At 43.6% G+C, this 27,522-nt stretch overlaps 1 protein-coding gene across 1 annotated transcript in view; it reads right to left on the reverse strand.

Annotated features, from left to right (window-relative positions):
- Window positions 1–1,266: 1,266 nt before the first annotated feature.
- The window catches only part of STAB2 (stabilin 2), a 71,254-nt gene continuing 44,998 nt past the window's right edge, over window positions 1,267–27,522 (reverse strand). The window contains exons 36-66 of the mRNA XM_072331611.1: window positions 26,925–27,020; window positions 25,926–25,971; window positions 25,252–25,328; window positions 23,631–23,756; window positions 23,015–23,088; window positions 21,523–21,594; window positions 19,401–19,520; window positions 18,803–18,850; window positions 18,076–18,159; window positions 17,851–17,997; window positions 17,304–17,444; window positions 16,915–16,974; window positions 16,350–16,526; window positions 16,177–16,266; window positions 15,226–15,372; window positions 14,322–14,378; window positions 13,808–13,931; window positions 12,212–12,361; window positions 10,298–10,402; window positions 9,782–9,889; window positions 9,149–9,342; window positions 7,982–8,123; window positions 7,498–7,631; window positions 6,540–6,705; window positions 6,289–6,395; window positions 6,001–6,120; window positions 4,995–5,135; window positions 4,286–4,393; window positions 3,110–3,238; window positions 2,211–2,330; window positions 1,267–1,331 (exon numbers count right to left, since the gene is read on the reverse strand). Coding sequence (XP_072187712.1) covers window positions 1,281–1,331; window positions 2,211–2,330; window positions 3,110–3,238; window positions 4,286–4,393; window positions 4,995–5,135; window positions 6,001–6,120; window positions 6,289–6,395; window positions 6,540–6,705; window positions 7,498–7,631; window positions 7,982–8,123; window positions 9,149–9,342; window positions 9,782–9,889; window positions 10,298–10,402; window positions 12,212–12,361; window positions 13,808–13,931; window positions 14,322–14,378; window positions 15,226–15,372; window positions 16,177–16,266; window positions 16,350–16,526; window positions 16,915–16,974; window positions 17,304–17,444; window positions 17,851–17,997; window positions 18,076–18,159; window positions 18,803–18,850; window positions 19,401–19,520; window positions 21,523–21,594; window positions 23,015–23,088; window positions 23,631–23,756; window positions 25,252–25,328; window positions 25,926–25,971; window positions 26,925–27,020 — 3,461 coding nt within the window. The 3' untranslated portion in view covers window positions 1,267–1,280. The remainder of the gene's footprint in view (window positions 1,332–2,210; window positions 2,331–3,109; window positions 3,239–4,285; window positions 4,394–4,994; window positions 5,136–6,000; window positions 6,121–6,288; window positions 6,396–6,539; window positions 6,706–7,497; window positions 7,632–7,981; window positions 8,124–9,148; window positions 9,343–9,781; window positions 9,890–10,297; window positions 10,403–12,211; window positions 12,362–13,807; window positions 13,932–14,321; window positions 14,379–15,225; window positions 15,373–16,176; window positions 16,267–16,349; window positions 16,527–16,914; window positions 16,975–17,303; window positions 17,445–17,850; window positions 17,998–18,075; window positions 18,160–18,802; window positions 18,851–19,400; window positions 19,521–21,522; window positions 21,595–23,014; window positions 23,089–23,630; window positions 23,757–25,251; window positions 25,329–25,925; window positions 25,972–26,924; window positions 27,021–27,522) is intronic.

Here is a 27,522-nt window from a genome sequence, read left to right on the forward strand (position 1 = left end):
TGATAGCTGTTATTAGACTTGGCTTATTCTGACAGGAGGTACTGCAGGGATATTCACAGAGGGAATGAGTATGTCTTTGCAGTGCTGTCTTTCACAGAATGACTTGGGTTGGAAGGGACCTCAAGGATCATGAAGCTTCAACCCCCCTGCCTGGCAGGGCCACCAAACTTTTTACTAGATTTACTAGATCAGGTTGCCCAGGGCGCCATCCAACCTGGCTTTGAACACCTCTAAGGACAGGGCATCCACAACCTCCCTGGGCAGCCTGTTCCAGGGCCTAACCACTCTACTAGTAAAGAACTTCCCCCTAACATCCAACCTAAATCTTCCCTCTTTCAACTTAAAACCATTTCCCCTTGTCTTGCTATTATCGGCCCTTTCTAAGAGTTTACTCCCCTCCTGATTGATTATAGGTTCCCTTCAGGTACTGAAAGGCTGCAATGAGGTCAAGGTTCCTCTTATCCTTTCCACACGTAGCATATCTGCTGCAGGTGAACATTACTGCTGTTGAGCAATAGCATCTTCCTTTCCTTGCTGGTTTGTAGTTCCTGTCAGTCAAACTTGGGGTTGATTCACTTGTAATAGTAAGGTAAAAATAGCAGCTGCTGTTACAGCGTTGGCTGAATGGCAGCATGTGTGAAGAAGCAGATGTCTTCTGTCAGACCTGAAGATCTGAATGTGGTTGCAGGGTAGCAAGGTACATCCATCTTAGTTGGCTACTTTATCACAAAAAATGGCTCAAGTACAAATATGTTACTATTTTAATACTCTTATATAGCAACTTTAGCAAGAAGTACAGCTATGCTTAATATTGCGCTTTGCAGAGTGACACGAGATATAAACCAAACTCAGGAAAGCTGGAAACGCTGGAACAGGCAACTGGGGCAGATGTTGCAATTCTTACGGGAAAGAGCACTGGCACCAAAAGAAATATCCAAGCAAAAACTATGCTTTAAAACTACAGATTTAACACATGTTCTGTTTCACAGCCGCTGGTTGTAGGTTGCCGCTGAGCCGTAACAAAAGGCAGAGCTGGAGTAGTGGCAGATTTAGGATATTTGCCAAGTTATCAGCCTTGTGTGTTTGAGGCAGTTTAAAATCCTGCACAGAAGAATGAAAGCAGTGAGATAGGAGGCCACTGAAAGCCCTGTGCTTTTTATTTATAATGAGATTTTATTCCCTGACAGCTGTAGGTGCTGTGTTCACCCCCCCCCCCCCCCCTTCCCCAGTAAACGTAAATAGGAATGTATTCCATAACTGACTAATGCCACGCTGAGTCTTTAATTCTGATCGTAAGGGCCACTCATCACAAGCTGCTGGTCATCTGAATCCTATAAAACAGAAGGGAAAATGAATCAGACTGACATCATGCATGTGAAACTCACGTTTTTGGAAGATTTAGCCACATAGATGGAAGTGTGCAACTGCCATTTTTGCACCGAAGAAGTCTTTTTTACTGCATGCAAAAAGGCTGCTCTGCTCTTCAGTTGCTGTGTGTACATGAGAGTCTTGCTAAATTGGGCCACTAAGGCAATCCGGATGCTTCAGTCTTACCCAGATTTTCCTTCTCTTGTTTCCCACCCCCCTCTCACTGCGTCTCAGATGCTGTGCAGAGTGCTAGCATGACACTCAGCTGCATTTGCAGATAAGAGGAGGGAAGACAAAACTGAAAGGCTTTTATGTTTGCATAGACATGTCACAGCCCTATTTGAAGTCTGATTTTGTTTGGCTGCCTTTGAAAGCGGCTGCAGCCAGACTAGTCATTACTTAGAATGGTAGAATCACTAGGGCTGGAAAAGACCTCCAAGATCATCCTGACTCAACCCCACCATGCCCACTGACCACGTCCCTCAGTGCCACATCCACACGGTTCTGGAACACCTCCAAGGATGGTGACTGCACCACCTCCCTGGGCAGCCTGTGCCACTGCAGCACCGCTCTTCCTGAGAAGAAATTTGTTCTTAATATCCAACCTGAACCTCCTCTGGAGTAACTTAAAGCTATTACCTCCTGTCCTACTTGAGACAGAGCTATAGAACATAGCCTCAATTTAGCTCCAAGTGAGGCTACCCCATTGCTGGCAGAGCTGAGATAGAAAAGCCAGGAATCTGAATGATTGTTTTCCAAATACCAAGTGGATTTTTTCCTTTCTATGATCACCCCCTCTTACTATGATCTTAGTTGTGTCCCAAATATAATTTAGCACTTACCGAGAAAAGATCGTAAGTAGGTTCTGATGGAGTCAGTGCAGAAGAGCTTTCATATGAGGGGTTGGTGATGTTTGAAGGCTGGGGCTTGTCCAGTGATGTTACATCGGTGTCATCTTTTGACTACATAAAATAACACAGATGTTCTTAAAATCCATCCTCATCCTATGGTGTGCATTAAGTGGGGCACTTAACCTTCTCTACTGACCAGTGCAGTGCTGTGAATGAACTGGCTTTATCATCTAAGTCAGTGTCTCCAGGCATGAACTGCACTGGGTGTTGTGTTATCTTGGATCACTTAATGTTGAAATATTTCTCCCCCTTCTTATTTTTAAGCCACTGTGAAGAATTGGGAGAGGAAGTACTGCACTGGTATTGTGCCTAGCATGAAAAGTACGTGCTAGTTCTAAAGTGTGCTTGCTGCTGTGGAAACTACAAGTGTTTCCTCTGATTTGCTTGTCTCTCAACCCAGCTTTTTTTTTCTCTATCAAATGACTCAACCTCCAGAGCTGTAAAACTATTAGCAGTGCCCTGGAAGGGAGGGGAAGAGGGTAAGTTCACCTCTAAGTGGTTCGGTTGATCTGCTTCCCTAAAGCTGACGTTTCTGAAAAGACAAGGCCTTCTGCATTGGTGCTGTTTGGATGCAAGCTTTTTGGCCAGGCCTTGCTGTTGGTAGTGTCAGCGACAGCAGGAGCCCTGGTAGTGCACCCCAGTGTGGTGTAGCAAGCAAAATAACCGAGTTCCCAAGCTAAATGTAGGAGCCTTTGTCATGTGTCAGTGTGAGCAGTTCAAGCGTAAAGCGATCTGCGATGTTTCTAGCTTAATAAAATGTAAGGATGAATTGGAACCTGTGAGATCTGGAATGCGCAGTGGGTCTGGGAAGTGCAGGCCGCTTGCTTTACCTTGAAGTGCTGGAAGCCTGTGCTTTTCTTCCTGAATCGGAGGTACGAGTATCCGATGAAGGCCACAACTCCAATAACCAGGCAGATGCCAAAGAATATCCCTGTCCCCGTACCGGCATGGAGATGAGCCTGGAAGTGTGGACAGGGTGAGCTGTGGTGTGTGCACTCATTGCCTGCCAGCACCCCAGTGCTGTGATGTCTCCCTGAGCTTTGCTTCAAGTCCTCAGCTGCTCTTGTGGTGTAGTTCCCCACTACATGATCCCCAGAGACCTCTGAATACGACCTTTTGATAACAACTGCTAACTAGAACTTTTGTCTCAGAGTTCTAGGGTGCTCAGGATGTAGTTTCCCAAGCACTGTGTGCTTGGCTGGTAATGCTAGGACTGAAGAGGGGTCTCCAGTGGGGATAAGAGTTACTCATAGTTACTATGGCTTTTCTTTATGGTGCCTCTGTGGACTTCGCCTTAGAGAAAGGGTTTCTACATATGCTCTGGCAAAAAGAATCCCTTAATTGTCTTCACTAATGCACATTCTGCGCTGAAGTATAGTGCAGTTACACAGCTAAATATTAGGAAACCTTTGGTTGCCCTCTAGTATGTGAGCTATGAAGAAAACAATACGTACAGTATTATCATTGTGGTGCCATAGACTGTCAGGAACGGTGTGTTATTTTGAATTGAGGGAAAGGGCCCAAGGGAAGTGAGAGCAGCCCTTTCTGCACTGCGCTGCTTTGCCATGCACTGTTTGGTTTGGTTTGGCTGCTCTTCTTCATGGATGGGGTAACTGGAACCATGGCAGGAATTTATGCATGCCAATAATAATAATAATAATAATCTGAGTTTTGAAAGCACTTTGTTTTGGAAAGGAACAAGTGCAGAAACCAACAGTCAGAAGTTTTCCTCAGGAGCTTGAAAGATGCTTTTGGAAAAAATCAAAGGGATCTTTATGAAAGCTTGGATGAATGCGAAACAGCTGAAGAGATTGAACTGAATTGAGTTGAACTGAAAAAAAGCTTTGCTACCACTTTGTTCTCATCCTCTGAATTTCTTTTGATATAGCTTTTTAAAATAAAACTGTATGTATAGGAGGGAAACCGGGAATATCTGAATATCAGAATTAATTTGGGATATAAGCCACAGCCATCTCCCACTACCCCAGAAGTCCCTGTGTACTTACAGGTGCTGGCGGAGCCCTCAGAGGCTCTGAAATGACATGGATTATCCCGTTAGAAGCGACTATATCCCACTCAACAATAGCGCTTCCATCCACGTATCTGGTCTCAGTCTACCGGGAGAGAGAACAATGAGATCTGAGCTCTGGCCCTCCTGCTTTTGGAGCTTATTTCCCCAGCTACTGTGTCAGATACTGACACACTGAGAGAAATCACTGGTGGGCTCACACCATTGCCCTGATGGACATCTGCTTAGGATGATCCCATTGTCATGGCTCTCCCACATGTGGAATAGCCTTTATGCTTATCCTCTATACTGCCTGAAGGTCATTATCTCTTGTCCTATCACTCTTACTTGGGAGAAGAGGCCAATCCTCACTTCACCACAACCTCCTTTCAGGTAATTGTAGAGAGCAATGAGGTCTCCCTTGGGCTCCTCTTCTCCAGACTGAATGATCCCAGTTCCCTCAGCTGCTTCTTGAAAGACTTGTGATCCAGACCATTCAAAGCTCTATTGCCCTTCCTTGAACATGCTCCAGTCCCAGATCTGCCTACCTCAGGAGCACTAGGCTTCTCAGTTCAGCCTCTTATTGCTGCTGGCTATAACCTCACAGTGTTGCTCTCCAGATCAGCACATTAGCTGATTAGAGGGTACAGGATGAGAGGGAAAAAGCTGGCCATTTCTTACAAAGGTACCTGTTCAGTGGAAGGAGCCTGGTATTCTTTTTCCCTGTTGTCTGTAATTAGGAGTTTTCCCCCAAGATGAGTCAGGAGAGTGGTTCCGTTGGTCAAGTCTTCATAAAACACGATACTGGCATTAGATAAATGATGCTCAATGTCTCGACCAGAAAGTGTCTAAAAATCAGAAAGAAATACAAGGAATGTTAATCAGTCCCTTTAATCCACTGGATTTAGCCCCAGCCAGAGTGCCTGTGACCTTTTCCCTCTCTGCTATTAATGTTTCAGCAAGTGCAATACAGGACAGGGTCTATTGGGAAACCTGCATGTGAACAGTGGGGAGGATCCTTCGACCCTGCTGGCCTTTGGCTGCTGCAGGCTACATCTCGGCTGTGCTGGCATGAAGGGTTTTACTCTCTTGTGACCTGAAGTGATGAGCCTTGGAGATACTCAAAATAGCCTGATGCAAGTCAGAGCTTAAACTCACAGGAATTGAAATCTCTTGTACGCTGCTTTTAATAAGTGCACAGCCTTATACCTGAGTGGCTTATCGCTCTGGGACAGGTGGAGAAGTCCTGACCTCATCTCTTTGGCTGGGATTGCACCTCAGCTGTTGGAGGCAGTGTTTGATGGAAGGAAGGAAAAAAGGACAGGCAGAGGAATGAAGCTGTGACCAGCCTTCTTTAAAGCATTTGCACGAAATATCAACAGTACTGCTTGCTTTGAATAACTAAACTTAATGAAACCAAGGGAGATTTCATGTCAGATGGACACCTTAACAGCTGGGTGACTGAAATCCCTGATGGAAAATTCTCTGGGGTGACTCAGACTTCAGTAACGTGGTATTCCTGACTACAGTAAGAAGCAGAGAGTGTCAAATTAACTCCTCCAGAAGCACAGTTCAAACTATGTGGGATTACAAGGAAATAGTGCCATACAAAGACTGTTTTTTAATTGATATTTCATCAAGATAGACAAACCCATGAGCGGCTGTTTAGGAAGTGCTGTTAAAATGAAGAAAGAAAAGAGAAAGCACCCTTGCCTGATTTTCCCTTAGTCCACTATCATTTGGAGCAAAGAGTGTGGCACGAACTGATAGGTCGGTGAGGTAGCGCAGGAATGCTCTCCCTTTCCGAGAGCTGTTGGAGTAAGCCATGATTTTCTGGGCAGAAACAAAATTCAGCTTTAGTGAAAGGCAATCGTGAGATAAAAAGATGTCATATGAGTAACAACAAAGAGGTCTTTTTCAACCTTGGTGGTTCTATGAACCTATAACAGCGTTTGGGTGCTGGGACAGCCCAGTTATCCCTGTGCCCGTGGCAGGCCATACCTCCAGGAAGTTTGTGAGCGTGGGGAAGGACATCAGCACTTGCAGCAGGTTCCCACTGCAGGAGGAGCCATCCCCCACGTAGCCTGGCCTGCAGGTGCAGTTCACCTCTGGAATGCATGCAAACAAAGACAGCTGTGTGGGCCAGTGCCCTTTTCTAGGTGTTTTTGGGTCTCCTTGTTCTTGGCTGCCAAAAGTACTCAGAATAGGGCTGCTGCTCCCCCTTGCCATGAGGCTGAGATGGCCATTCTCACCTTTTTCCCTGTAGCAGAAGACATCCCACGTTTCACTCAGATTGACCCTTTTCCCGTAGTCCACGATGCCAACATACCCGGCACCACAGTTTGGTGATGAGAAGGCAGTAGGGTAGCCCACCCTTTGGCCATCCAGCCAGCCAGCTGCACACAGGTGGTACCGCGCCTGCAAGGCCATGAGGGAGAGAACATGGGGAGAGCTGGGTTTTGGGGCCAGAGCTGCCGATGAGAAAGGACAGCATCTGACACCCCCCCAGCCCACTTTAGGGAATCTGAGTGAACTCCCTGCCTTGCAGCCTGCCCTGCTTTTGCTGTTCCCTGCCCTTCCAGCCCTTCTGTTGCTGCAGAAGGAGTCTGGCTGTGGTCCAGCCTTGTAATTTGTGAAAAATGTCTTTCAACCATGAGCATCTTCCTTCCTTCCTCCCTTCTGCAGATGGGAAGGAGCCAGGACAGCACAGTTTGGCTCACTCTACTGAAAACAAGTTTTACAAACCCGAGGTGTGATGATGCTCATCCCACTGACATCAACCATGTGTTGCCTACAGCACACTCAAGGAAAAGGAGCGTGGAAATGGCTCTGCTAAATTAACAGTAGTCTTAGAGCATTACATTAATAAAAATAATAAAATCCAAATGTAGATCTAACTTGTAAATTTCTTATAGAAGACCTAACAACTGCAGCTCTGATGAAAACACTCTGCAAGGCTGACTTCATTCTCTGGAAAACCAGAAGCAAGAATTTGTCAACTGAATTGTTTTCAGTGCTCTATGAGCAGGCATGAGCCCCATAACCAGTCTGAAAACTGCTCCCAGCCAAACATATGCTGGGGTGGCAGAGGGGAAGAAAGGTGAGGACACGAAACTTATTGGCACTGAACAGCACCCTTGCTCCTCCCTCTCCATTTTCTCTATGGCTATATCCACACCAGGGACTCCTCCTGCAGCGAGCCTACATCACCTTCTGTGCGTACAGCAGCTGGTTGTATGTGGCAACGGTGGCTGACTCATTGGCACAGGCCTCCTTTGCCTTCTCATAAGTCATTTTGTACTGCCCCTGGGGGGACCGGAGATGGAAAACTCCAACTGTTGTGTCTGCAAAGAGAGAAAGGGACCAGATCTTCCTGATGGGGCTTCCATTTCTGGATCAAAAATCAACTGTGCAATAGGGAATATCTGTGACTTTTATGAAATAGAGTTAGGACAGACAGGGAATCATGGATAATATTTCCACCTGGTATGCCTTCATCTGTTGCTTCATAAACCCAGTACTGCAAAGTATTTCATGTTCTAAGCTGAGTTGTACTTACATCTCGTTGTTTCCAGTGGATAGAGGTAAAGAACTGGGAAACTTACAGAGACAAGGATCCGGGCCAGACCCATTGACATCAGTGCAGTGGCACAGGGACAAGGACCTTCCTGTCCCATGGTGGTCTCATCCTCACCTTGGAAGTGGAGATCAGTGCAGTCAGCATCAGGGTGGCACTGCCCATTGTCCTGCAAGCAGCGGTCGAGAGGAAGCTGCATCACTGAGCAGTTCAGCCCATCACCGATGTAGTTGTTTTTACAGTCACACTTGCGTTTGTCCTGGTTGGGGGGAGAATAAAAAAGGCCAAGCCAAGTATTTCACTGACATAAAAGCTGTATTTCACACAACATACTGAACTGTTGGAAAAATGTCACTTGTTACAGCCAGGAATGGGCAAACAGAAAAGTTGCTACTAACAACCGTGATTCAACAGACTGCAAACTGTCACACTGTTGTTTCTTCTTTTAGGCAAAACATTTATGCACGTACTTAGGTGTTTTGCTAAATAAATGCCAAGGCATAATTCCATCCACAAAGCATGTGTTGGGGAATTATATGACATGCAATTAAGACAAATGGATGACACACCAATCTAGACTATATCTACATGACAGTGTGGAAGCATGAAAGGAATTCAGCAGTCCACTGATCGTAATAAATTGGGAACTATAAACCGAGGAAGCTGACACAGTCAGGGACTGTGATGGTTAGCAGCTGGAACAGATTAGCTGCGAGGCTTTTCTAGATAGTTCCTGGAAGACACATCAGGCAAACCACCAGCATGGAACAGACAGATGATCCCAAAAGTACCACTACAAATGCTGGATCAAATCACTGCCACAAGTTTTCTTCAATCGCCTTAACCTTTCGTGCCAAGAATCAACTGCAGGAGCGATCTAAGGGTCTGATGAACCAAAAAGTGATGTTATTCTCTTAACTGTTCCTAGGTATAGCCACCAATATACACGCAGTTTCATGTTGCCAAACTTCTATTGCAAATAGGGATAGCCAAGAAGGGAGAGCTAAAAAGAGGACAGAAAAAGTATGCATGCCAAAACATTCTATCTACTGTAGCACCCTTTTCCTCAGCCCTCATCTGAAAGGATGCCAAAATGGATATGGAAAGTAGACTGGAGTCTGGCTGCAGGCAGTTCTCATCTGTTTGCTGGGTTTGAATTTAAATAATTGTTCTGGGAAACGGGGCTCTGAGAGGCAGAGAGTATGATCCAGCTGGGAAGAAGACCTGGCACCGGGAAGAAGCGTCTCAGACTTCCCTAATGGAGACCTAGGTCATTCAACTTACAGGCCCTATGACAGTGCAAATAGCATGTTCATGGCAGCCTCCATTGAACCCATCGGCACAAGGGTTTATAGGAAGGCATGTGAAGCCATCTCCTTTGTATCCCTTTTGACAGTTGCAGAAGATCTTCACCCCGAGCTGTGTGCAGTTGGCTGCCTTGTGGCACCCACCGTTGTTTTGCTTGCAAAGGTCTGCAGCTGTGCAAGGAAAAGAAAATGCATGAGAAAAGTTTGCTTTTAAAGGGTTTGTTCCTCTCCAAGTCAAACCACCTCCAGTTTGTGTTTCTTTTTTTTAAAGCAGGTTAAAAATACTAGAACATCTCTTTGGGTAAAAATACTATTTGAGTTTCCTGAGGCACTCCTGCAGTTGCACAATGGCTATCCCTTAGGGCTCTGAAGCCTTTGGCAGGAGTCCTTGCTTTAAGAGACATAGCACCAACACCTGGAGGTTCTGCTTTGACTCTTGGTAGCCCAGGGAAACTGCCTTTTGGGGACTCTGCTCTACTCAAGGAGAATTTGGAGGATGCAAGAAACCTGGCTTGAAAGTGACTTATTGCAGTGATGCTATTGGGGAGCTGCCTTGCCTCGAGCCAGTGAAGGTGATCCTGTAAGTGCAATACTGTGTGAGGGAGCTCACCTGTGCATGTGATTCCATCCCCATTGTAAAGTGGCTTGCACTGGCATGTGTTGTTCTCCATGCAGACAGCGTTGGCAGAGCAGCTTGGAGAACACACTGGTGGCAAGGCTGTGGGGAAGGCAAAACAGCCGGGATGTAGATGGTATTTGCATTGCAATACTCTTACTTCATATAGACAGGAACACCCTCATCCAAGTCTTGCTAACCAGAAAACTTGTAAAGTTTTTTAATGACTGATTAACTCTTGGGTAGTACCTTCCAGAAAGGGAAGCACTCACATTCCATCTCATGGAGGGGAGACAGGGAGGTGAAGGGATTTGTTCACAGTCTGGAACAGTGTTAGAGATGCTGCTCCTATCTATAAAACTGTGCTCTTGGGACTCCCTTAGTCTCCAGTGAGAGCTTCTGGTATTATCAGCACTTTTTCACTGTCGTTTATGCAACCCCTCTGTTGAGTTGTGAATGCTGTCAGCGCCTATCTCCAAGTAACAGAGTCCAGGGAGCAGAAGCAGATACCTAGCTTGTTTTCACACAGCCGGCCAGTCCATCCAGTCTCACAGAAACATCGTCCTGTTCCTGAATATCCTTCCTCACACTGCCCGTTGTTTTTGCATTCACAGGCTGCAAAAGAAACACACAAAGATCATGTACAGAGTTGCTGCTGGGAAAGCAGAAGTTATTCCCCTAGAGAAGCCTTCCTTAGACTCTCAGTTTAGGTACATTAACTTAGCCAAGTTTGACCTCATTTTTCACCATGAGTTGAGTCATGCAGAGGACCTGACTTCCCAGGGTGGTTGGACAGCCTCCATTCTCAGAGGTTCTCAAGCCCTTTCAGTTCTACTCTGAACTGCATGGTCTGAACTTAACGTTGGCCCTGCTTTGGACACGGGCTGGACTCGGGACCTCTTGACATCCCTTGCAACATGAATTATCCCATGATCTTATGGTTGTAGAACTAACACTAGTTCAATGTGCCTTTGAAAATGAAAATGAATATTAACCTGCATTATGATAGGAGTAGAAAGCATCCCAAACTATAGTAGGAAGGAGTTAATGTCTGAGGTGAAGACTCAGCCTGATCCTGTCCTAATATGCAACAGCTTGCAGTTGTAGGGAAGCCCTCAGCTGAGAGGACTGTGGCCTGGGGGTAGAGAGAGTTTGGTTGCTGTGCAAGGGAAGGTCAGTCTGATTAAGGAAGTCAAATATGAGGCAAGTAATATTTGGTGTAAAATATGGATAAGTTACACATAATCTCTTTTTTAGGTTTTATGTATATTTGCTTATGGCTTTTTATTTATGGCATGTTACTCCTTGTACCCTAGAGGTTCCTTTAATCTATCAGTGAAGTTTTTCTCCACTCTTTTGGTTCTATAATAAGTTATATACCGAGTCCCTCTTAAAAAATTATTGATAGCTCTCTGTTTTATAATGTAATGAAGAACCATCCTGTCTTGCCTCATTTTTCTTTCTCAAATATTCTTGTTTGGAGGGGGCAATAATGTGAGATTTGGTCAGACTTTGATTCTGTGAAAACCTGTTTCAACTGTAAAGGAATTTCACTCCTTTGGCTTTCTTCCATTTAGTTTGGTTACCTGATTCTTAGTCAACATATGCATGTATTGAAAAGAAGTGGCTGTAAGACTTCTTTTCTTTCCTGTTAGGTATCACAGTCTGAGTTTCAGAAAAGCAGTTCTCATAGAGTTTGTGCTACAATGTGCTGTGAGATGGATAAGCTGGTGACATGAGCATTCTTGAGCAAGGTGCATAACTTTAATTCTAAAGATATCCAGCTTCTAACCTCCAACCCAATGTGTCCTGTAATGCAGCAGGTGTACACAGTTAGAATGGAGGAGTTAACACTGAAACCTCTAATCTGAAGGCTTTATGTTGGAAAACCATTTAAATTTAAAGGATGTTGTTGATCCTGCTTTCACCTAAGTTACATCTAAAACCACAGTCAAGTGGATACATGAGCAGTTTCTTGGCTGCTTGGCCTCTTCACAAACTGATTTTAACTCATTGTCCTTTTTCTTCTCTTTTGCAAAAGCAGTGCATGGCTTTGGCCTCCTATGATCCTTGAGGAGCCATTTTGCTAACTAAAATACTGACCTGTCCTGTATGAGAATGAGAGGGAAAGAAGTGCTGTAGTTGGAACTCCTTGATGACTGAGGCTCTGACTCCATTCCACGTCACTTATAAACCATGCAAAAAATAGGAGCTGTGCACAGAAAACTAAGAACACCTCTGTCCTCACTGTCCTCACTGCCTTTTTCCTTCCTTTTGAGACCTTGCATCATCCCTCTGCATGAGGAGATGCTCAAGAGAAACGCTAGTGCTGAAAGGAGAAAGCATTTTTTTGTTCACTCAGAACTACATCATAGACAATATGGTTCAGATGGGCAGTAGTATGGAAATGAAATATAGACTTACGCCTGCAGTTGGAGCCATATCTGCCTGGCAAGCACAGCTCACATGAAGTCCCATTGAAGCCACTGTAGCAGTGGCACTCTCCTGTCCCAGTGTAGCCATCATCACAGTAGCCGTGGCTATTGCATGGTGTCTCTGGACCCCCTGGGCAAGCTGAAAGTTTAAAGAAAGGGAACGAGAGAATAATACTTTAAAAAAATGGATATGGAGCTCAAGTGCATGTTTATTCATTGCTACTGTTCATTATTAATTGTTTTGTAAAATCTTGAGCAAAAATAATGCCCGTAAATGAATCTCTGGGTTTGTACAAGCAGCTGGGACAGCTTTGACAGCAAGTTTCATGCTCTGAGATCCCCGAGGTGCTTCTACAAATCCAGTCAGAAAGGTGCTGTTCACCCTTTCAGCCTCCGATGCTGTCAGGTACAGCCCGCTCATTCAGGATATGCTTATGCCAGTGGTGAGCAGCATTTTCTAGCCCCTGCCCAACTACAGGCTGACTCTGTAGCACTGGTGGGTGCTGGCATGTGGAGGAGTACACAGATCATTAGTGTCTTGTAACAAAGAGCTGGAGGTAAAACCTCCCAAACTCTCACATTTCCAGACAGCCACAACTCCTGAGTTTTCAGACAAACTGTGTGTGCTTACAGGTGGATCAGGAGCACTGCACCAGCCGTCTGGGTGTCCTACTGACACAAACCTCATGTCTGTTTTTGGGTTGACAGGACTTTCAGCTGGTGTCTGATTGAGTCTGTGTGTATATGGCTACGACAGAGCAATCTCTACTCTTCAAAGCATTCACTGAATTCGCTACTAGCATGGAATTTGAAACCCGCGATAAGTGGGAAAAATATTATTATTATTATTATTATTATTATTATTATTATTCAGTGAAAGAGTGATAATACTTTGTGTTCATCTGTTCTTGTGAAGGAGTTCCCTTGTCTTGCAGCTGGACATTTGGAGAGCATCCACGGGAGGGCCATAAAAATGATCCAAGGGATGAAACACCCCCCTGTGAGGACAGGCTGAGAGAGCTGGGGCTGTTCAGTTTGGAGTAGAGAAGGCCTGGGGAGACCTGAGAGTGGCCTTTCATTATCTAAAGTGGGGCAATAAGAGAGAAGGGGACAGACTTTTAGCAGTCTGTTATGATATAACAAGAGGGAATGGTTTCAGACTATAAGAGGGAAGATTTAGACTGGACACAAGGAAGAAATTTTTTTATGTTAAGGGTTGAGAAGCACTGGAACATGTTGCCCAGAGAAGTGGTAGATGCCCTGTCCTTGGAGAAATCCAAGGTCAGGCTGGAGGGGCTCTGGGTATCCTCGTCTATCTGTAAACATCCCTGATCATTGCAGGGGAGCTGGACTAGATGGCCTTTAAAGATCTCTTTCAACTCAAATGATTCTATGATCTTAGCTCACTCAGTTCACATTTCTATAGCTGTTAAGCCACAGGTGCCCATTCCTCCAGAGCGCAGCATGCTCCTCATGGAAAATACTGCAGCTGCTGCTTCAGGGATGCTTTTGTTCCCTCCTCTTTCCAACTGTTGCCCCAGAGAAGCACTGGCCATCCTGTCCTGCTCACTGGGTGCTGCCCTACCTTGGCAGTCGGGCCCAAAGTACCCCTTGCAGCACTTGGCAGTGTGGATGACCATGGAGCAGTTCCTGCGGCAGCCATCCCTCCGTAGCCCATAGGAATCATACGTGCACCGGTAGATTCCTTCCTGGACATTGTGCATGGCAGTGCAGAGAGGTAGAAAACATAGGAAGATGAGAGCTATGAGAAGGTTTGGTTATGTTTTAAATCACCATTTCTGACATGCATTGAATTAAAATACGATGTAAGAAGCCTCCGTTTTTCCTACACAGCTTGCTAAGCTTGGCTAATGAAACCAGGGGTTTCTCTGAAGCACTTACTACAAGAGATGCCATGTGAGACCATCAGTCATCTCATGCCCAGCATGCCTTCAGACAGCTTTATGTTATCACATAAGACTTATGGTTTCACTGTTGCGTTTTCCCTCTTTTTGTCGAGCAACTTATTCCAGTTCGTGTGTGTGAAGTACAGAGATGAGCAAGTTAGGCTGCTTAAATGCAAGATTTTAATGTATTACCTTTGGTTTTGTCCCTGGAGGGCATTTGGCACCGCTGAAGCAGCTAGCACAGTATCCCTGTTGTACAAAATGGAAAGAAAAATAAGCATGCTGGCAACAAAAGGCTATTTTGAGTAGACAAAAAGCGTCTGTTTTGTGTGAGCAGTAAATACGAGCAGAAAAGAACGTGGGTTTATCACGTTTGAAACAGAACATAGCTTTGGAGAAACGAGAGAACAACAAAATAGTTGCATTGATTTATTGCCATAAAATGCGAGAAATGAATGGTTGTCCCAGAAGAAATCTACTCCTGATCTAAAAAAATAAGAAAATGAGATGGTAGATATTCTTTAAAAAGATATTCACATGGGGTGCATCTGATCTGGGTGTATGATTTGAAGCACTGGTAATTGATTACTTCTTGGGAAGCACAGGCGTTCTGGGGAATGACATCCATTTCAATTAACAAAATAAGGAAATAAGAGGCAACTGAAGCAGATGGACTATGGAAAGTTGTTGGTTTCTTGGCTGAAATATGAATTCCAAGATGTTTTGATGTTTTTAGAATGATGACGTGAAATTTTATTTACTTCTAAGGGATTTATTTATTTATTTAATGTTTTGAATTAAGCTATAGTTAATTTGGTCTTTAAACCATTTTAAAATGTTTTGGTTTGGAAATAATGAAATTATCAGGAGTTTCAGAAGCAAAACCACAATCTGGGGAGCAAAGGTGGATGCAAAGGTGCCCAAGCTTAATAGGAAATCCATGTTTTATCACCTTTACTTTGTCCTCTTCTAGCACCAAATGCCCACTCTGAGAAATGCTTCTGTGAGCACTGACCCATGTCCTTCTGCAGTCAGGGTTTGGCTCAAGGGCTGTGTCTTTGGTGTGTGATAGTATGACAGAAAGAAATGGACTGACCATGATGTCCACGGTGAAGAAGCTGTCGCAGCGGCCCCCCAGGCTGGGGTCCATCAGCAGGCAGTCTATGCCGTAGGCAATGCCCCCGTCAAACTCCAGCTGCCTCTGCACGATCTTGCACTGTCTGTCATTCAGGAAAAGGGTGCCCTGAGAGGGGAGATGGGAAGAGGATGTGACAAATGGTGAGGCAGTTTTCTGTGCGGCCAGACCAGATCCAGATTCTGAACAGGAACCAGGGAGGATTATCCTCTTTAGGAATGCTCCTGATGTGAAATGGTGTGTCAAGCTGTGCTGTAGATAACATTGATGGCTTCAGGCTCTTAAAACCATTTAGGAACTTCTTTTCTTAGGGTTCACAGTGCTAAAACCTCACTGTTGGGAAGATCCTTTTCGTTTCTTCCAGTGGACTGGCCTATCTGTAGTGGACAAGCCACCTCTAGTTGCTTGGGCACATTTTCAGAGGCAGATCCTTGTCAGAGAACATGTGGGTATGAACTGATACGTTTACAGAGAAAAAACGCTGCTGTTTTGGCTCATTGGGTTGCATACCTACCTACAGTTTTTGTAAGTGATTACAAACCAGAGTTTGCACCCTGGTATTTACAAGGTTTCTGCCAAAGCCAGGTTCATCCTAATAGTTTGCATTTCATTTTAGGAGAAGTCAGTGTGCTAGTATTTATCTTTTCAGGTTACTGAGAGCTGTTTTGAAGAAACAGCATCTTACAGGAGAGAAAATGACAGCTTTGAAAACTCTTGCAAACCAACAAGCATGCTGAAAAGGGTAGGGTGGATGCCCCAGTTTTGTGGCTGTTGACATGGACTGACAACAAGCAACTGAGTTTTGGTGTCACTGATCATTTCTAGGGACTGTATGCTGGCACAAAAGGGTCTATATGAGCTGATCCCATGGCAGAGGTGAGGGGTGAAGGTGCTGGCATGGAGAATACTTACAATCTCTTTGTTATCCCCGCAGCTAATGCTGAGGTTGGAGCCCTGCAAAGTCTTCAGCAAGGTGGAGCGGGGGAGTTGGTAGGCTAATATCTGGGTAGGAAGCAAAGAGATTTGTGTGTTCAGAATCACTTGTTTCAACCTAGGCAATGCTCCTAAAAAAGCATAGGTCTCACCTCAGCATTGCGGACAATGTGGAATTTGAGATACTGCACCAGTTTGTCAGTGTTGGACTTCTTGAAGAGGAAGTCCTGCTGCTCCTGGGGCAGCCCGCGAATAGCTGCGTCCGTGGGCCAGAAGAGTGTCACAGGTTTGTGAATAGGATCGTTGATCAGCCCGAGCAATTTGTTTTTCTGCAACATGCAAAATACTTCTCTGTGTGGATGTAATTAATGTTCTCTCTAAAATGACCTTCACCCTATAAGGTGACTACTGGTATATCTGGTGATGTGGCGGTTACCAGCTTGCAACTGTCATGACTTTGAAAGCTATTGTTGAGTTGAGCTATACGACCCAATTCTCTGAAGTGCTTCAGCTGTCCACCAAAAGTCAAGCTGTGGGCCCAGCTACAGGCTGAAAGACATATTTAGTTTGAACATTGTTCATGTGATCTGACTTACTGCAGGACAGAGCTGAGCTGGGAGGTGAAATATGGCTGTAAGTTTTTGGCTCCATTGAGCACCACCCTTTTTAAAGCATTTTAAACATGTGCCTAATGGTTGCTGACTCTTGTGCACTTACCTCTAGCAAATTGCTGAACAGGACATATCCATGCTTGGCTGCAACCATTTCAAGGCTTTCCTACAAAGAAAGCGGTAGCCAGTAGATTAATCTAAGAAATAGATTATAAATGTATTTAAAACAATAATATCATCTTGATTTCCCCTTTAAATATTATTGGTGTTTTTTGTTTGTTTGTTATGAAAGCCATTGAAGAAGCCCTGCGCAGAAGTGCTCTTACACTATTCTTAGCATTAATGTACTTCCTGAATGAATGTTAAATATAGCATTTAACTTCTTGGGCACTGTCAAACTCTTATGGAAGATCTTCTTAGTATCACTACTTTATGCAAGACTTGCATAGTAACAACATTTACTGTCAGGTAATATAAAAGCTCCATAGTTTGAACTGCACTTACCCTCTTAGAGCCTGGAGGGAAATCCTGAATGTGTGATGGGACCAGGATTTGGTTTATGACATGAATCACGCCATTTGTACCAATGGTGTCACTGGATATAATTTCAGCTTTATTGTTCAAATACAGAATGTTCTGAAAAGGCAATTAAAAATATTTTCTGTGGGTTCCTATTGGATGGTGCAGCTGCTGCCAAATTTCTTTGATATGGTGTCTTTACATGCAACAAGCAGTGGCTTTAGTTTGAATAAATTACCCCTTGACACTGCAAGCATGATAAGCATAGAAAACAATACAACCAAACCCCAGAGCTGAAAGGTAAAGGAGCTCTCAAAGCAAGGTTGGCAGAACTCCAGTGTCATCATGGCAGGTAAGTACCGCACATTTTGGCTAAATGGACACTTTTTTGTCTTCTTTTTTTTTTTTTTTTAATACTACATTTATTCTTATGCATCAGAGGAAGTAGGAAAACATTCCATTTTGGAAAAAGGCTGAATAAGCCCAGCCTGTTCAGACCCTTACCTCTTCTTCACCATGTTACCTGAGCATAGCTGATCTGTATGGGATCCCCGTGCAGAGAAGTGACGTTTGTGAGTGTCGTCAGGTCATTGTGCAACAGGCTGGCACAGCCCACCATGTGGTACCTGAGGATTTGAGCCATCACCCCTTTGGCAAGCCAGCCCCTCACCTGCAACAGAAAGCAGAGGAATTGAGAAGCAGCTGGGCAAAGTTCCTCCATCTGAAAAATCACAGCCTTCTTACTTACTCGCTGGTCGCTGTTTAATACCGTTGTGTGAGGTACGAATACAGTGAAAGGGCCTGGGCCAGCAATATCTCTGACGGACAAGGACTGTCAGATTGGATGGGATAAAAGCAGTACAGAGTCATTAGTTTGCAGTTATTACCGGTAATCTAAAATAAGCAGAGATCTCTGTTGAAGTGGGATGAATTCATCCATCTACCATGGCAACAGAACTGAAGCTAGAATATAAATCTGACTAGCTGGTCAATATATAGATCTGTGCTGTCCTGAGCTTGTGGGTAAACAAACTCATTCACTGGATTTGACATTCACTGGAAAGCAGTGACAACTGTTAATGCACATCAGCATCCTGTGATGTTTCAGACACCTGGAGATAGTGTAGCAAAACAAAAATGCAGCTGCGGTGGTAGAAGGTTGATATTCACTCGCAGCAGAATTTGTGAGAGAGGTACTGGAAAGTTTTGTACTGAGCAGGTGGAAGTTTCAGTTTTATGTCTGGTCAGGAGGCCTTACATTTCCCAAGGATTCTAGGAATTTGTTATTCTCTTGTGGTTTTTAGTTAACAGTTTAAATCAGAGCATCTCTGATGTTAATGGCTTGTGATCCAAACCCAGTATCAATGATATCCGAGGATTTTGGCCAAGGACTGTGGTACACACCAGATCCCTGCCTATTCTCCCCCTGCACACTCTAAGGCAAAGCAAACAGAAAAAGCCAACACTTTTCTTACCTCTAAGTGAAAATAAAACCTAGATGTGTTGGAGTTCCTGAGTAGTTCCTGCAAGCAATAAGAGGACTTTGTAACAATGCTGCAAATCTGGAGCAATGTGTGTGGAATGCAACTGACTGCAGCACTGGAAAATAAGGAAACTTCTAGCTTTGAGTTAATGCTGTCATTGCCCCTCTTCGGTTCTTGCCTTGTTCTATAAAATAACAGGCTTTTTTGAAACTTGAAGCTACCAGTAGTTATGTGTTAGTGCTGCACTTGTAACAATCATCCATCAGTGTAGTGGTTTTCTCTTGAAGCTCTGTTATCATTAAAGAGATCCCATAAGACAAAAACTAGCTTGTCAGTGCTGGAAGGCTACACTGCTGTGAATGTACTATTTATTATACCATTTCTTGTTTTGTTGTTGTTATCTAGCAATATCCAGTTCCTATTCCTGGATTCTTGGATTAGGTTAATTGCAAATTCTGGGCTAAGGTTGCCAACTTACAAAAAGAAAAATAAATAAATAAATAAAGGCATGTTTTTTCAAGAGATAAGTTTTGGATTCAATAACGACATGAAGAGCAAGAAGGAACAGCAAATATATGCAATACTTTACCCGGTGGATGTTGCCTCTGCATTGAAATCCATCTCCAATGTAGTTTGGTTTGCAGGTGCAGGTCCGTTCTGTTAGCTCAGTGTCTTTACAGATGGCAAATTCACTGCAGCCTCCATTGTTCTTGTAAGATCAAAATTGAAAGTATGCCTTTGTTTCCGGGTGTAATAAAACAATTCTAGTTCATCATTTTTATTCTCATGCATATAGGTTAGGAGGATTTAATTAAAAGCGGCTTTTAGAAAACAGATCTTACTGACATTTATAACTGCATATATTTGTTCTTGCAAACAAGAAGGAACACTTAACGTACATAAGAAATCACGTAACTCTTCTTTTATCCAGATAATGTGCTTTGGAAGTAGCTGTGCCCCCCAGTACTGCTTACTCTCTGGGAAACTCTGAGATGAGAAGTTCAGAGCTTTGACCCGTTGCGAGTCTGTGCTCCTGACTTTTCTCCTCAGGTTGCAGTAAAGGTTTTATCCTGGACTTGACAGGAGATCAGGAAAAAATGAAGCTGTCTTGTTTTCTTTTGTGTGCTTGTTTTGTCCTTCTCAGTGCTGCTTATCCTTTGCCGTGGGCAAAGTAGAACATCCTTTGGGAGATCTCAGTGGGGTTGGCCATAAGTAGTGAGTCTGGACATGCTTGCTCTTTTTATTTTGCTAGCTGTAGGCAGACTGCTGGCAACCTTGGGTTTGCCACAGCTTCTCATGGAGTCTTGCTGCAGAGGGGTTTGGCCATACTGGACCTAGGTTAGTCTCTGATCTGATGGTAACAAATCTCAAGGCTATTTCTTTTAAATGCCACGATTAGTAATGTGGAAGTTGCTAGAGCATGGCACAGAAAAAAGCACAGAACACAATGACTCATAATTTTGAGCTCTTCTTCCTATAGCTTCTGTCTTCGCCCTTGTTCTTTCATCTCAGCAACCTTTCAAGGTTAGAGAAAGCCTGCTGACAGGCCAGGCAGAGAATGTAAGAATTATTGTCGCTATGCTCAGAGCACAAAGAATTAATGTGCATGGGAGACAGTATGTCCTTGCTGCAGCCTGCCAAGAGGCAGTGCAACACAGCTGGTGAAGAGCACCTCGTTGCTTGCAAATATATGGCTTGCAGTGGTTGCATGAAATGGAAGCTGCTAATTCTCATGTGAAGGTCAGGGTGGGGAATGCCATGGGAAGGCCTGGGTTGCATGTTGTGAGGGCTAAGAGGGAAAGTAGTTTGCCCTGAGAAAATGTTCTTATTTATTTTTTATTTATTATTATTTTTAAGCCTGCAGGGCTCTGGTCTTTGATCTATGGGAGTTTTTCCCCAGCTGAGCATGTAGGCTGGGACCTCTACTGGGAACTTCTCCAGTCAGTTCTCCAAGCAACCATTTGCCCTAGTATAGATTTGACTGGTAAACACCCAGCAATGGTGAGGACTTAATATTCTGGCTATAGAAACTTCAGCCTGAGAAGGGTATGTGTTTGTTGTTACATGATCATTCCACTCAATTAGGCTACTCAGATGTGGTTCCATATCACATTGGGGGCTTTAGTGACTGGAGAATATTGAAAATAAATGGTGGTTTTGACCTACCATAGATTCCTTTTGCTTCTCAATCACCTTGCTCCTGGAACAGCTATAACCTACCTCCTGAGCATCCCCATTATATATTTCAATTATAGGTCACTTGTAATAGTTCACGCTGAGTTTTTCCACGTAATAGCTAAAACATTGGTTAGATGTTTGAGACATGAACCTTAATTTAGCTAGTGGCTTTTTATAGGAATTCCTTCATTTACTGAGAAGACATGATTTACACGTTACCATTACAGTCTAGGATCTGTGACTCTAGATCTGATTTAAAGTTGTTTTTAAGACTCAGTGATGAGTCCAGGCACTTGTCTTATGTCCAGGCTGTGGTCCAAGGAAAACCTTTACTGCATTGTTTCCAAAATAGTGACAGTGTGAAACAAGTAGTGAAGTAAGCACGTTTAACAATTAAATAAGTTAACTGAAGTGGTTTCTAAGCATGAAAAGGTTGGTTTACCTATCTGACTTAGTTCTGACTGCATACCAAACCTTGAAGTGTAATAGTCATAGCAAGATCTTATCAACTCTCTCTTTCAAGCATTACTTACTTGTGAACATAGACTGATGTATGTGCATCTTTTACCATCTCCAGAGTATCCCTTCAAGCAATTGCAGACTGCCTACAGAGGAAAAATAGGAAACACGTGTACATGGGGATGGGATGTGTTAGATTTTTCAGCACGTTTACATTTAATTTTCATCTTTGTTTTGTTTTGTTTTGTTTTGTTTGCCAGGTTAACATTTATGCTAAATGGGAATAACTCAGAATCTCAGTTCCCAGTAAGGTGGTTTACAACTCAGTAAACAAAAAGTACTTCACCTCTCCTGCAGCAGTTCCTTAGGCAGTCTGAGCAACCATGGACTAAGGCTGAAGAAAAGCAGTTTCTGACAGGATCTATCTGCCCCCTTCCCCAGCCTGCTCATCTCTCTTGGTTCCTCCCCTGCTTCTCTGATCACTTAAAATGATGCTTTGGATATCTGCACACAGTCATCTTGCCAGCAAAGAAAGCTAAAACAAGTCGTACCTGCAAAAGCCCCTTTAGAACTGTGTCCTGATGTTACTGATAGTTTCCCACCTGCTGGCAACATAATTCAGTGTTTGTGCCATAATTACTCAATTTGGCACCTAGTCATTCATCTTTGTGATAACTGCGACATGGCCACAATGATTTCACCTCTCCAGTTCTACTGCTTGATGTTTTTCTCAGTTTTGAGTGAGCAAGGAATTTGTAGGAGATTGAATTTTCAAGAGGTTTTCTGCAGCAGAGAAACATCTGCTAGGCAGAATATTAGCAATATTTTATATATCTGAATGGCTGAAACTCCTTCAGAAGCATTTCTGCTCCTGAAGAAATTTTGCTGTAACTGCCTGCTTCAGGATTATAGTCCTGCCAATACCCAATATGAAACTATAGGTGGATGACAAGAAGTGCTGCAATCAGGGAGTTTAGCTTCTCCTGGATCTGGCACAAAAATAGAAACACTAATCTGTGCCACTTGATTGCCTGGGCAATTTGTTCCTCCTTTTTCCCTTTGCCTTTTCACACTTCTTCCCTTGCAGAGCATGCTGTGCTTCTGCATGGGAGCTGCAGAACTCTCATGGGAGAAGATGCTGCTATTCTGTAACTGTTGAGTGAGAATTATGATTCTGCCTCTTCTGTTTTTTTGTGAAAATATTTGAGCTGGGAGAAGAGCTGGTCTGAAATGGGATTTTTCCATAGGCAGTTTTTAGAACAGTAACAAAAATAATCTGTCAATGATTTGAAAATAACAGGTTTTCCCAGGAAAAACTCCCAAGGGAGAAAACAACAAAATATCGCTTTCCTCTGCAGTTCTGGATTTCTTTCACTGAAATCCAAGTTTTCATGTTTGTGCAGACTCCCCCTCAAATGTATTTTTGAAGGAAGCATATGCTTTTCAGGCTCTTTGTTATGAAACTCAGTTTTCCATTTAAAAACAAAGTTGAGATGGGGAAATCTTTCTTTTCCAACTGTAAAGAGCTGGCAGGAGGTTACTTATCAACACTGGCAAAGTACTCACTTGATTGGGTCCTGTCTGAGTGCACTCTGCATTTTTATCGCATCCACCATTGTTCTCCAGACAAGGGTTGATTTCTTTATGAAACAAACAGAAGCAGTTAAGGATCAGTGAAACTCATCTAATTAGTTGCTTGATATTTCAGTCTGGGTCTTTCAGTTGCCGTGGTAAATGCTAGAACACCGCCATCAGCATTTTGAAAGCTATACCTGTGGGACAGTATGGCACAACAGTCTCTTCAAGTATTTAAGACTGCTATGATCAGGGGAACAGGAGTGTATTAACCATTCAAGGTCTGCTAGAGGGACTCTGAGTACCCTGACCTAGCTGTAGATGTTGCTGTTCATTGCAGGGGAGTTGGACTAGATGGCTCTTAATGGTCCTTTCCAACACAAACTATTCAGTGATTCTAACCTACTAATGCTTGGGCTGCTTGTCTAGTAGTACCAACAATGTGGTGCTGCAGACAAGCCTGTTGGGATGCCTTTGTCACCGTGGTCCCTAGTGCCAAGAAACTGCACTTCTGGATCACAGCAGAAGACAGATCTTCTTCCATGTGCAGGAAAGCTTACTCCTGTAATTTTCCTACTGTGATACATGATACACTGAGAATGCTTACCCAAGCAGACTACTCCATCTCCGGTGTACCCAGCTTTGCAGACGCACACTCTGTTTCCAGGTGTTGTTTTTCTACACTCTGCATTGGCAGAACAGCCGCCATTGCTGGTCTCACAGGCGTCAATAGCTGAAGAGTGATGACAACCCAGATTAAACCCAGTATGCTTACATGGCTCTTCTCTTGTCAGATAAAGTGGTCTTAAACTTCTAAAGGGATCTGGTGACATCTTCTGAATGTTTCTCATTTAAGAGACTATAGATGTCATTCGTAGCAAATATTTATTAGTGCTTCTTTATTCCTCTTTATAACCTCTAACTATGAGCGAGAAACCTGAGGAGATGTGTCTGGTCTGGAAGATGAGAATTCATCCAGATTTGGCTTTTGGTAACTTTCCACTTTCTGATTCTGCACATTCTAACCAACCAACCAACCAACCAACAAAAAAGGGCCCTTTGTACTCTTCTCCAGATTAAACAGGAGTCTGAAGGCTTTCTTTAGCTTGCCCTTTTCTGCACACAGGTCAAATGGCTGACTCTTGTGGGCTCTAATACCACCCAGCCCTCCTGTGATGAAAAGATGTTACTCAGATGGATGTTTGTGCTGTTCTTGCAGCTCTGAATGAGTCAGAGGATCACAGACTGACCCTTCTTGGGTTACCCAGAATGCTGGGAGGGGGCTCTTTTTGAACTCCAGTGTGGATCAAACCAGTTCAAACGCATTAGTTTTTGCCTCAAATGACCTCAAATTGCTGTTTCAGCAGCTCTAACAATCAGACTGAGGAGATTATTTTCCTGTAGTTGTTTTTCTCTGTGAATCCTGTGCAGGGGCATAAAGGTGGGCTTGGAACCAATAGGGGTGACCTGCATCCCCCAGCTCTTCTTGCACTTGTGTATTTCCTACTGGGAGATTAAAATGGCTTTTGGTTGGTTTGGGTTTGGGATAGCAGCAGTTAAGAGTGCTTGGATTAAGATCTTGCCAGCCATTGTCGGTAGACAGATGTGTTTCTGTTCCCAAGAACATTAGTATCTTAATCAGCTAGGGATTAGGTAAAGGAACTGTAAAATTGTAGTAACTGTAGCCAGAAATGGTTTATCCCATAAATCTGGATCTTCAGGCTCTTGGAGGCATACACATGATAAGCTGCTATTGCCCTTTTTGGAGGGTTTCTCAGGTCTGTATGCCCTAAATAAGTTGAATTTTACCACCCCAGAAATCTGTACAAGTTCAGAAGGCTGAGGAAATGACATGGCTGTACAGCTCCCAGCTGCTGGAAGTGCTGTTGTGCCCTTAGTTGATCCCTGTTTGCTGAGCTTTGTCAGAAAAAGGAGTAAAAGTCATAATCCAGGTTTCATTACCCTTCAAACAATGGGGCCTGGGTTGTGCACAGGATGTTCCCTCTCATCTGGTCTCTCTTAGCACAGTGTCCCACAACTTGAAGGCTTTGAGCCCTTTGTTTGCTATGAATCTGCACCTGTTGCACTTTCACTCATTTCCAGCAAACTGGCAGCAGTTCCTGTTTTTAACTGGTGCACAGGGGAGTGCTCCTCTCTCAGCAGCTCCACTGTGATCACAGAGCATTTCAGGCACTCTTTCGAACAGGGAGGAGATGAGGTTCACTTGCCTGTGCAGAACGTCCCATTCCCTGTGAACCCAGCCGCGCACTCACAATAGGCAGTGTCATTCGACAGGAGAAGGCAGCTAGAGTTATGAAAGGAGACAGGTGACATTAAAATAAATGAAGAAAACATGCCTTTCATACAGTCCCTTTTGTGTAGATAGAAATGCTGAACAACGTTTTTTGATGTAGTTATGACCATAGAAACAAACTCAGCCAGACCGAGCTGTCAGAATGTGTTTTAGATGGGTCATTTCAAGTATTAAAAATGAGTGCTTTGGCCATCAGATGTCCTGTTTTCTCATGCAGAACTCCAGAAATTTGTACCTGCCCACTCAAAAGCTGTGCGCCAATTTGTGTTTGTGCTCATATGGTACCACCTCCGGTACACAAGTGTGGGTTAAAATTTCTTTGTCTGTTACATGGTAAGACGTGTCTCACCTCCCTCTCTTCCCAAATCCCATTTGTTTCCCCCTTTAACCTGTGCATTCTGAAAACTTCAGCCTCATCACTGAATACGTTGTTAACACTTTCCTTTATCTCTGGTGTAGAAAACGTGTGTTATCTGTACTGCTGAGAAATCTTCAAAAAGAGCGAGACAGACCTTGTTTTTGTTTTGCAAGAGATCCCCATTTTCTCCTCCCTCTTCCAAAAAAAAGAGAAGTATATTTCATACATACTTAGCACTAGTGTGGCACGTGTTGTTACATGCATCATCTTTGATTTCTGCAAGGGAAATTGAAGCAGGGATCAGAGCCTTTCAGGTTGATATCCTTCGAGTTTCCCACTTTTACATGACCCTCATGCAGAGCTGGAATCTCTGGATCCTGTGCCAGACAACCAGCTGCTCAGAAGGAATCTAGCCTTCCCTTTGGCTCAGTGACTCTGCGCAGATCAGTGAGTACCACTTAAATTCAGCTGTGAAGAAACTGCTTGTTTGCACATACACTGCCAGCAAAAATGCTTCATCTGCTGTCATTTATCTTTATTCTGATGAGTTTTGTGCACGATCAGTTTAACTATGTAAGAAGTTTTCCAAAGGAACTGTAAGTTGCCCAGGTTTCACTGAAACCTTGTTGACACTAGCTATTAAGTTTCCCTCATTACTATTTTCCCCTGAAATTTAGATATTGAATGCTATTATTAATGTATTTTTACAATTCTTCATTTTATGCTGTTATGCGGGGTTCTGAAATAGTTATTTAATGCATTTCAATTATGTCTGACTAAATATAATTTAATTTGATAGAGGACCTGCATTAAATCAAGACAAACTGATTTATTTGCCAGTCAGTTTTTATTGCATTAGTGAGACCATAATTTAATATCCAGTGTTGCACAGCTGAATCAACTTATTGAAACCCCTGAGAGTAGTATCTGAGGGCCAAATTCTGCTTGCTAACTTTGCTTAGCAAAATACACAGTCTTAACAAGCAGGATGTTCTTCTAGGACAGATATAGGGTGACAGGGCTAGAGAATTAGCTAAGTATGGCATTTAAGTCTCATGAGCAGCTGTCTATTAGTACAGTGATTAAATCTCTGAGCACAGGCCTGTGGGAAGCTGCTGGATATCTGGTAGTGCACTTGGATGCCTGACGCTGGTCTCTGGTCACGTTCTGCAGTTCTGACCTTTTCTAAAATGCTCACTTCTTTCCCAGAAAACAAGGAAGGCACTTACCACTCTCACATGTCACTCCCCTCCAGCCAACGTTGCATTCACAGGAGCCATCCCCGTCGATCCCACTGCTGCATTTCCCATGGACACATGCACACACTGTGGGGACAGATGGGAGGAAACCAGTGTGTAGAATAAATCCAAACTCAAATCTTGCTCTGATCTTGCTCAAATCTTCCCTCTGATCCCAAATACAGGGACTGAAAATGTATTTTAATGGGAAACATTGGTGAAAAATCAGTGTTCAAGATGATTTTTCTTAGTGGATGCTGCTTGAAGCCCACAGAGCCCCAGAGTAAGGGTAATGTCTTCTATGTAGGGGCTTCTTTGAAGAAGGAGATAGTGAGAAAATACAATTACTGGGTAAGATAAAGTTATGATGAAAAGGCAAAGAGGGCTGGTCAATTAATCCATAAGCAATGTAGCTTTCAAGAGCGTAGAATGGATGCAGATAGAACTAAGGAGGTTTTACCTTTCCCTTGGAGACTTCCTCCAAGCAGCTAGAAACCTCATGGAAAACGCCTTACTTTTAAACCAGACATGTAGTTAGTTAATCACAGTGACTTTCTGTCATGCAGTCCTCAACATTTTCCCTCTATCC

This window comes from Excalfactoria chinensis, chromosome 1 (assembly GCF_039878825.1).
Source record: "Excalfactoria chinensis isolate bCotChi1 chromosome 1, bCotChi1.hap2, whole genome shotgun sequence".
Taxonomy (NCBI): Eukaryota; Metazoa; Chordata; class Aves; order Galliformes; family Phasianidae; genus Excalfactoria; species Excalfactoria chinensis.